The 10,672-nt window shown below is 36.6% G+C and overlaps 1 protein-coding gene and 3 non-coding genes across 4 annotated transcripts; all 4 read left to right on the top strand.

Moving 5' to 3' along the window:
* Positions 1 to 339: 339 nt before the first annotated feature.
* On the top strand, positions 340 to 555 carry LOC122353673. The gene has a single exon (XR_006252046.1). It is a non-coding gene; the product is annotated as a small nucleolar RNA U3 (small nucleolar RNA).
* Positions 556 to 1,354: 799 nt separating this feature from the next.
* On the top strand, positions 1,355 to 1,570 carry LOC122353681. Its single transcript, XR_006252048.1, has one exon. It is a non-coding gene; the product is annotated as a small nucleolar RNA U3 (small nucleolar RNA).
* A 1,000-nt stretch (positions 1,571 to 2,570) lies between these two features.
* LOC122353686 lies at positions 2,571 to 2,789 on the top strand. Its single transcript, XR_006252049.1, has one exon. It is a non-coding gene; the product is annotated as a small nucleolar RNA U3 (small nucleolar RNA).
* Positions 2,790 to 4,966: 2,177 nt separating this feature from the next.
* vps37a (VPS37A subunit of ESCRT-I) lies at positions 4,967 to 10,624 on the top strand. The gene is made up of 12 exons (XM_043241164.1): positions 4,967 to 5,362; positions 6,045 to 6,119; positions 6,207 to 6,324; positions 7,054 to 7,151; positions 7,249 to 7,459; positions 8,295 to 8,365; positions 8,513 to 8,640; positions 8,771 to 8,829; positions 9,014 to 9,082; positions 9,532 to 9,675; positions 9,949 to 10,047; positions 10,129 to 10,624. The coding sequence occupies exons 1-11, from the start codon at positions 5,253 to 5,255 to the stop codon at positions 10,027 to 10,029; spliced, it is 1,164 nt and encodes a 387-aa protein (XP_043097099.1). The 5' UTR covers positions 4,967 to 5,252; the 3' UTR covers positions 10,030 to 10,047; positions 10,129 to 10,624.
* Positions 10,625 to 10,672: the final 48 nt, after the last annotated feature.

Here is a 10,672-nt window from a genome sequence, read left to right on the forward strand (position 1 = left end):
ATAACTAAGTATTCGACGTTATTTGTAATATATATATATAAAGCAGAAGAATAATAACATTGCTGCAAATTCCATTTGAATGTAATGCTTTTTTTAATCATCGCTGATAATGTTGAACGCTACAGAATGTAAAAATATACCTCATTTTATCCGAGAAACCTTGTTTGACCAAAACTATTTGCAGTGGTTACAACTCTTAGACATGTTGGCGTTTGTGAAAGTACGTATCTTTTTAGATGTTACTTTTCTAATCGCGTGATGGCGGTAGCGGTGACCAACACCGTCTGTGAGAAGCCTAGTGTCAGAACAGACCCGAGCTGCTTCAGCCGAGAAGAAGTTAAGACTATACTTTCAGGGATCATTTCTATAGTTTCTAACTTGGAAATGTGTTTCGAAAGTGTTAGGCCTCCCAAACCACGATGATGAGCTTTGATGCTCCTTTCTGAGCGTGAATCGGATGTAGAGTAATGATTCATTTCATACGCTTTATATCATTGATGAACGTTCCTCGTTGTTTCACCGCAGCGAGGAGGAAAGGGGCATGAGCAGAGTGGTTTTAATCAAGTAATATCAGATTTAACTTGTTAGTACTTAAGGCATTATCCGGCTGACTAAGAATTTATACTCGTGAGATTTTCTGCTTATCTGATATAATTCTGAGGTTGGAAGCGTAACGCTTAGAAGCTGAAGGCACATGTTCGAAGAGGTCCTGTTGAAGGTCTTTATTTGGAGGAACAAAGCATGTAGTCGTGTTTTTGTTTAGCGAATGTCTAAAGTAGTTCCTGTATGCCCCTCCTCTCTCAAACGCATTAAGACAGTAACATCACCCTGCGTCCTCATGAACCGGCCTTTTATATGTGACAGTAACAGCTGTTTCTAATTATATTACTACTTAATCAACAAGCTTTTTCTGCCACAGACGTGTAAAAGTCATAATAATGAGAAACTTTGTCCTGAGGTATTATCTTATTATAATAGTTTCTTATAATAACGAATTATTATCAATAATGAGAAACTTTCTGGGAATTATGACTTTTTATATTCATGAGTTTTTCTTGTAATAATGACTTCATACAAGGGACGCGTACAGATTTAAATTGGAAGTCCATAAAAATCCATAATAGGGACACTTTAATAGTAAACTTAATGAAAGATAAGTTTCTCATATTTTTCACTCACATCCGGCATTATTCAATATGCTTTATTTATTTATTTACTTACTCATTCATTGTATTGATATATGACAATTCTATTTCCAGTGTTTCTTTTCTCATCGCAGTTGTTCGGTTGTGTCACCATCGATGAGACGCCCAGTGTCAGAACAGACCCGAGCTGCTTCAGCCGAGAAGAAGTTAAGACTATACTTTCAGGGATCATTTCTATAGTTACTAACTTGGAAATGTGTTTCGAAAGTGTTAGGCTTCCCAAACCACGATGATGAGCTTTGGTGCTCCTTTCTGAGCGTGAATCGGATGTAGAGTAATGATTCATTTCATACGCTTTATATCATTGATGAACGTTCCTCGTTGTTTCACCGCAGCGAGGAGGAAAGGGGCATGAGCAGAGTGGTTTCTACACAGTAACGAGTTAATGAAAGACATGCATCAATAGAAGGTTATCGGGCAATTTAAGTGTTTGCCGATTGAACAGTTTAAGTAAGAAATGTGAATTGGTTCATATACTGGAATGATAATTAATGAGTCATGTAGTGGCAAAGAACTAAATCTAGTTAACTCATGCCACGTGCTCAATAAAGTCTCTTAGTGTTTCTTTATATTTAAGTGTATGTTAGGATCAGTGGATGATGATAGACTGTAGTGCAGCGTCACATCGGACAAATCCGCAAATAGTTAGTTATATTCATCATATAATCTTTTATTTTGTATTTAGTTTTTTATTGAAATGAATAACCCTGATGGCACAGACAGTGATAAGGGTCCTGCGTCAGCCTGAACTGGGGTTTTGTGTGAGGAGGAGAACGCAACCTTGCTGAAACAAGATCGGCTTGCATTTTTAAAAGTTTTACATGTAACTAACAGCTGTTTTTAAATCTGGCCTATAGCAAATATTAGTCGTTAATCAAGTAGCTTTTTCTGCCACGGCTGAGTAAAATACGATTCTGTAAGTCATAACAATGAGAAACTTTGTCATGATGAGCTAGCATCTCATTAGAATGATTTCTTATAATGAATAACGAGAAACTTTGGAAATTATGAGTTTTTATCTCAACGAGAAATCTTGTAATATCTCATTTATACACGGTTTAGATTTAAAACTTGTCAGGATGTTTTCATTCATTCAAAATCCATAACAGGGGCACTTTAACAGTAAACTTAATGAAAGATAAGTTTCTCTCATTCATATTTAGAATTTTTTAGAGAGAACTTACACCTGGCATTATTCAATATGCTTTATTTATTACTTGTCTTTTATTTTTTGTTTTTGAGACACTGAAAATGCTATTGTTTTTTTACATGTCATTTTTCTCATCGCAGTTGTTCGGTCGCGTCACCATTTTTGAGACTCAGAGAGTCAGAACTGCCCAGAGCTGGTTTTAGTCACCGAACGTTAAGACTATACTTTCAGGGATCATTTCTATAGTGTTTAACTTGGAAATGTGTTTTGAAAGTGTTAGGCCTCCCAAACCACGATGATGAGTATTGAAACTCTTTTCTGAGCGTGAGTCGGGTGCTGAGCAATGATTCCTTTCATAAGTTCTGTACCATTGATGAATGTTTCTTACTGCAGTTAACATGTGGTATGAAAGAAAAGGGTTTGATCAGAGTGGTTCAGTAAGAAATTTTCATTTTGTAAATGATTAGGGTATGGGTATGGTTTTATTTAAAACTCTTAAGCATGCAAATGATTAATGACAGATTGTTTTATGTTGAAACAAATTATTAATCTTAAACAGGTTGAAGTAGTATGTTAATCTTGTATAGTATTTAAGTAGTGAGTGTTTTTATCACGTATCATATAGAAGCTTGGAATGAAATATGATGGGTCATATTTATGAGAAATGTTAGTCCTAATGGGTTAGTATCTTATTCTTATAATTTCTTAATATAACAAGTTTGTATGATCAATGAAAACTTTCTGGAAATTGATTTTTTATCTTAATGAGAAAGTTTCTTGTGATAATGAATTTCTTGTCAGAATAATAATAAAAAACAACTTATCTAATTTCTTCTTTTCTTGAACTTTCTATACTTCTATGCAGAGCAAAGGTGACTCTAATGACCCCTGCTGGTCAAAGCTGTGTAAATTCTTCTAAACAAATTAACCATTGTTTTAATACAAATAAAATTAATTGATTGATTAAATATGTTTACTATAGTTAAACCATGGTAACCACAAACTAACCAGGGTTTTGCTATACTGACAATAGTTTACCCAAGGTATTTGATGTAAAGTTGTGGGTATACAAACGGTAATCAGTCCGTCCAATAATAGTTACCGTAGTTTTACTATAATAAAACCATTAAACAAAATGACCTTTATTTGTTAAGTTCAATTGTAGCATCCATTCATGCGCTATATTAACATTTTTGTGTTGCAACACATTTTACAAAGGCTGAAATATAATCTAGACATACAGAAACATCTTCAAGATGATTATTAAGAATGCATGCAAAACTGCTTTAAAAGATGTCTATGAAATGTTTGCTTACATCCTTTCAGGTGATGTTTGGAAACATGGATCTCCATTCTGAGTTGGTGCCACTGCAAAAAAAAATAAAATAAAATGAGCTTCTTACAAGCTCATTGTTCAGATAAGCGAGGTGTACTCCACCACTGAGAACAGGTGGGTGCCCTGAGCATGTGCCCGACCTTGTGAGCGCCTCCTGAGGTTTGGAGAGGGAAGGAGATGGTCTTTGCAAGGCATCTGTTGGCCTGCCTGGAGATCTATTTCCCATCTATTTCCTGTTTGGCTCCTGACCACTCCAGGTCCAGATCGGCCACCGGCTCCGACGTAATATTTAGCAGCTATTGATCGAGTGAAGACTTGGCAACATTCAACAACTCTGTGGGGGCCTCCAACCAAACATTGGTTTAAGCCACAGTGGAAGAATTGCATCTCCTTCCCCATATCCAAAGGCCGCTCATCAGGGTATTCGCTCATAATTAAGAAAAACATTATCATTATCATGAGAAAAATATTATTTGTATTTGCCTTTGATAGAAACAGGTTTATTGGAACATTAGGTGACATAAGTTTTCTTACAAAATTAACTAGAACTATTTTGTTCAACCGGTTCCTGTTGTTGACATCTTAAGCATAAAATAGCAGCGTAAATATTTTTAATGGATTGTTATATTTTATTCAGAGGCAGTTTTGAACCAAACTGCTTAATTTCAAGATAAATGTTCAAATTATATTTATATGGCCAATAACATATACTCTTTGCTACACTACATCTCTAAAAACGTTTTTATGTATACTTTTTTAGGTAAAACATGATACTTATCAATACTCAACGTTTTGACAACATTTCCAACCCGAATCACCACAAACGTCCATAAAGCGTGATTGAATAGAAAAATGATATAAAATTACACAAAATAAGATTTCTCTAAAACCAGCTCGTGTCAATTCTGGCCCTAGGTGTCTCATAGACGGTAACTAGTTTGAAGACGGAAGAAAGAAGACGTTTGAAACAATGGCGTGTCTGATATCTCCTCTAACGCTTCATTGGCTAATGTCGCAATTTCTCTAATCCAATCAGTTATTTCTAGAAAGCGTTCGACCTAGCACGGCGACCTGCGAACAGTTGTCCGCCTACTGGGGGCATGTCGTTCTGCTGCCGTTCTTTTATACTATACAGAATAGACAGAAAGGTAAAATAATGTTATATTAAGTAACCAATGAATAGTCATCAACCGGCCGTTCCTGTTTTTAGGCCCCTGTCCCTTTAAACTCCTCCCTGCTGCGAGAGATGACGCGCACACCTGACGTCACGCTCACACGGGTTGTTTTCTTGCGAGCCCGTGTACTTCAGACAACAGCCTAATCTGTTATAGTGTTCCTAAAACTCAACATATGTTTTTTTTTAGCAGACACGAGCGTCTCATTTATGTTTATCGTTCACTCGTTTAAACGGCTGTTAGGTCGCTACAGCGCTAAATAGGGTCGTAGCTAATGCTAATGGTGGCGTTGGGTATTTCTCGAATTTCTGTTTCATTTCATCAGGCCTCTTCAAACTGACACCACCGAGAGATTACGGCGTTAGTTGTCGTTTTGGCAGTCGAGAATGAACTGGATTTTCCCCCTGTCCAAGGGCTCTGGATCGATCCCTCCTCTGAACAGTTTACAGAAACAAAGACAGAGACAGATCGAGTCTCTCAAAGCTGCTCACTCCAAGTAAGTCTCATTGGATCGCTGTGTCCCAAACCTAGAGAGCTGAATGCCTAGACAGCGTGTGGATAGCACTCGGGATAGCAACGGAGAGAACGCTAGGGTATGGGACAGCCAAAATGTACGCTGCATCACGGTTTCAGCATTGAGACCACGTGCTCGGTGGTCTGATTAGTGAAATGAATCCTCTGGAATAGAGGATCTGTGTTGTTGTTGTTGTTTGTGCGCGTTCGCGCGCGCGTTCTGGATGTGCTGTCCGTGTTTCAGATTAAAGTATTAGCTCTTCATAGTTTACTCCAGATCCCTTCTTACTCCACAGGACGGGACTTAAATTAGTGGCACGATACACATGGTATGCTTTTCTTTAAATGGACATATAGAGCCATTTTGGCCCCGAGCAGGTTAACTTCCCGAATTCAAAGCAACAATCGCTAGTCATTCTGAGCACGCGATAACCTAGTTCACCAAAACCTGAAACGCCTATATTTCAGTTTATAATACGAAGCGGGCGATCTAGGTTACTTGTGTCAACATTCCCAAATATAATGACGGTTTCCTGACATGTTTCCCCAAACACTTCCCCGTCTTCAACTGGCTTAGGCTGCGCTCACGTTTCATTCCCTTTTTTATCATAAAAATAGTTCCATTAGTTGTTCGTGACTTCATTCTGTATATGGTTTCTCCATAGCCTTGCAGAAATTCAGAAGGATGTAGAGTATAGACTTCCTTTCACTGTCAACAATTCAACTATTACTGTCAATATGTAAGTATAAAATAAAACTGTGTATGAATACATTTGCATGGTTTCAAGTGTGATTTGATATCATTTGACCTTTGCTGTCATTCCCAGCTTGCTCCCACCGCAGTTCCCTCAGGAGAAACCAGTGGTCAGCGTGTTTCCACCAGTAGGTCATCATTTAGTAGACAGTAACAATGGAACAATGGTTACCAGCCCGCTTATAACTAATGTAAGTTTTTAAAATAATTTTATAGCACTTTTTTTTTCAATTCTGAAAGTGGTCTTTAAAGTCAACATGATATCATAGTTACGATTACTCACATTCATACACATCCCTGTTCTTTATGTGCACAGTTCACCGTTTCACATTGTACAATGTTTGTCTTCATAATCTTTATCGAAGTGTAATAACGTCACCTTAGCAAGTGTTTCTCTATGTAGCGTCAACTTAAAAAAAATGTGTTTGGGGTTTTCCTGTGTGGTTCACATTTTTTCATATATAGTTTCTAATGCTCTAAAATGATCATCCATGAATCAGATCCAGCTTATAATTGTTTCTTTTGATCAACTTGCCGATCACAAAAAACAATCATGCTTTTATGATGCAAGACATGAACCTTTTCACACTGTGAATATCCTACAAATAACTAAATAAACAGAAAACTGCAGAAAATTCGTATTCAATAACTCAATATAAACTTTTAGATATTTAATAAATGAAATGAAAATGTAAATACATTAATGATTCAACAAATTATGAGTAATTTAATTAAAAAGAATTGTATGTTTAATTTCATTACATCTTGTCATGTGTTTTAAAAACCACTTTAATAAATTCGCATGCTGTTTTGTGTTGACCTTAAAATGCAAAGCTACCTTGTATTACAGAACAATACAGAAAAAAAGTTCCATAAGCTTAACCGGTATACTTGTATTTTTTTTTTTCTTTCCACTCAAGTTCGGAATGCATTCAGATTTAGGAAAAGTAATTCAGAGTTTGCTAGATGAGTTTTGGAAAAGTCCTCCTGCCTTGATGTCAGGTCCCACCTTTCCTTAGTGAGTATTTTTCACCATTTTAACAGTAGTTATATGATGTTTAATAAAGTAAATGTCTAATTTGTGTTTTTGTTGTTATCTTCATCTCGTGGCTCAGTATGTACAAACCATCGGGGATGCCTCCTTACCCAACTCAGAGCTTCCATTTTGTTCCTGCCTTCCCACCACAGGATGGTCAGCGGACTGTCGGCCCTGCCCCTGTGCCACATGCAGGGGTAGAGCCTCAACAAGCCTCTCCTCGACCAGCAGCACCCACTTATGGACTCATCACAGACCTTCCTCTTCCTGTACCAACCGCTGACTCACAGGTACTTAACAGGCATTAGATCCGATCAATCAGAATCGTCCGACCGCTTTATTAAGATTGCAGTTTGTATATTTTTACACAGCTATTTGGATGGCAAAATCAATCTAACACTGCAGTCCTAACGCATTTCTGGTTTTACCATTTTGAATTTCATAACTTTTGAGTAACCAAAAAGGTCCACATTTTGATAAAAACTTATGACCGCTGTGCCAATATTAGTCTTCTCCTGCTAACGTTTTGAATAGTTCAACTACAAGCAGGAAATTACCAACACATATTATATGTGATGCTGAGTGCTTGTCAAAAGTAAAATTAAAAAGGCTAGATGAGCAACGTGTTTATGAAACATACAACTTTGTCTTGGGTTTATTTGTGAGAAATGATACTGTTAATGTTAATTTATGATCTTCAGACTACAAACGTAGGATCTGGGATATTGTGAACAAAGTGAAACAAAGTGGTGATACATTTGTATCGGACAAAAAAGGTTGAAATTAAAATAATAAAAACATGGTTAAAACATGATTTAGAAACATATATTTTGTTTTGCGAATAAACTTGTTTGTGGTCCCATAATGTATATCACACTGAGTTTAGCACTGAAAATGTACTGTGTGTTACTAATCAACATAGTTTATTGCAATATAAGAAGCAACATTCAATACAGGAGCTTATTACTCACCCATTAATAGACCCATATATCCAGTCTTATACACAAACGGCTTGCAGTAACAGGCGCACATACACTTTCTCTTCAGTGAATCTAATGTAATGTGAAACAGGAACACCCATAATTCAAGCCACAATAACCCATACATGCTGTTCTTCTTATGCAGTCAGGTCTGAACGGACACATATACAGGATGCCTGAAATCCCAGATACATTTCCAGAACTGTCTGAGATGAGGTATGCATGCTGCTTTATGGCAGTTTTTGTTTTCATTTCATCAGTTTGCTTTCGTCTGTCTGTACAAAATGTTTTATTTGAACATATGAATTTTGATACGCGTCACATTCTCTTGTCTTTCTGGTGGGTTTGTCTGTAATCTCCTAGTAATTCTCAACTGAAGGACATGAGTGATCAAGACGACGTGCTCTTGGAGTTCTTCATGTGTCTGCCTCAACTCAAACAAGTAACCTCTGACAAAGAGGAACTGGTCAACAACATCGTGGAGATGGCCAGTGAGTATTCTGACATGCACTGAATATTTAAATAATCAAGCTAACACTTACAGCTGTAAACTCACATCTGTCACACAATTCGACGGAGACCAGAACCAGATATAATAGAAGTAATGTGTCTTACTTGCAGAGAAGAACCTACAACTCGAGCCTCAAATGGAGAACAAGAGACAAGAGATGTTGTGTAAAGTACGTGCTTTCACAATGCTGTCTGTGATTGAATTTTTTTAAATAAGACCCTATTCCCTGTCTTGCAAAATAGAAGAATAGAAGCATTTTCACAAGTTGTCTCTTTTTGTTGACTTTTGTTTGATCTTGTCAATATCTTTCTTTTTTAAGAATGTTAACAATTATGGTATTTTATTTTCTGTAGTATGAACAGTTAACCCAGATGAAGTCTGCATTTGAAACCAAAATGCAAAGACAACATGAGCTGAGTGAGGTAAAACACGCATGAAAAGAATATCAGTCGCATCTGATTGTGCAAGAAAGTCCGTTGGACAAAGACATGGAAAATATAGAATTCTAGTATTTATCGTGTCTAGTATTCAATATTTCAGATCTCTTTTGCATACGTTTGCTTTTTAAAAAAAAATCCAGTTTCATTTGGCTCAGGTTAATTGTTGACCTGGACTAGACAAAATATGCATTTATGTAATTGAAAATGCAGTAAAAACTAATATTCTGAAATATTACTACTGTTTTCTATTTTAATATATTTTAAGATTAAGTAATTCAGTAGTTAATTTTCAACATTGGTTAATAATAGTAGGAAACGCTCAGCTTATTTATGTCATTTCTAAGGGATCGTGTAACACTGAAGACTGAAGTAATGGCTGCTGAAGGTTTTTTTTTTTTTTTTTTATGTTTGCTTTGATTTTCCTCTGCCAGAGCTGCAGTCTGAGCGCATTGCAGGCCAGATTAAAGGTAGCAGCCCATCAAGCCGAAGAGGAGTCCGAGGAGACGGCAGAAAACTTCCTGGAAGGAAAGACAGAGATTGACGACTTCTTAGCCAGCTTCATGGAAAAGAGAACGGTATTAAAGCAATATTCCGTATTAAACAACAAACAGTCGTTTAAACACATGATATGGTTAATCTCTTGAAGTAACACACGCACACACATTTTTATTGAGAACCCTTAAATTCATGCATCACAAGACTAGTGCGATGTCCATGAGACTTTTATGTTATGTGTAACAGGAAGTTAACACAGTTATGCTTGTCAAGCCATTCCATTAGGTCTTCTCATAAGGTCTGATATGAAATACATGTGCGCTTCCTGAAAGCAATCTAATCTACTTTTTCAGCTTTGCCATTGCAGAAGAGCCAAAGAGGAAAAGCTTCAGCAATGCATGAACACACACGGACAGTTTCCTACCACACATTAGATTGAATGTCCCAGAAAGGTCATTTATGTTTTCTCCAGACATTTACAAATGTTAAGAATTTTCATGTTAATTTAAAAAAAATGTATATTTTTCTCACAGGATCGGGATCAATCTACCAGCAGATATCGGTGGGCTTAAGACAAGCAGCACATCCTGTGACCTACAGCCTTGATTGGGCAAACCTAGATATATATACGGAAAAAAGATTTTGGCGTCATTATTTACTGAAATCAAAGTGATTTTTGCACAGAATTTCCAATAGTGTTACGCTATCCCTGATTGAGTAAGAGCAGATGTGAATATGTCTGGATGTGCCCAGTCTGGCCGTGACCCAAAGGCTGTAATCAGAGGAAAGCAATCTGTTCTTAATAGTGTTCAGAAACAGGCTGAGTTCTAAGCTTATTAGTTCAGTTTGAGTTTATGTGACAAATGGGGTTGGGCCTTGTATGCACTTGAAGATAAATTTTGAAAAATGTTAATGCTGCCGACAAAAACATACTGTATTTAATAATGTTGATAAAAGCCTTTATTATGATTAGACACTGTATTATATGTTTATTTAATTTGATAGGTTAATAAAACATTTAGAATAATCCCTGCTATGGTTAAAGTGTGGGTTTGTGTCTTTAGTAACATTACCCTC

The sequence above is a fragment of the Puntigrus tetrazona genome, chromosome 1, assembly GCF_018831695.1.
Source record: "Puntigrus tetrazona isolate hp1 chromosome 1, ASM1883169v1, whole genome shotgun sequence".
Taxonomy (NCBI): domain Eukaryota; kingdom Metazoa; phylum Chordata; class Actinopteri; order Cypriniformes; family Cyprinidae; genus Puntigrus; species Puntigrus tetrazona.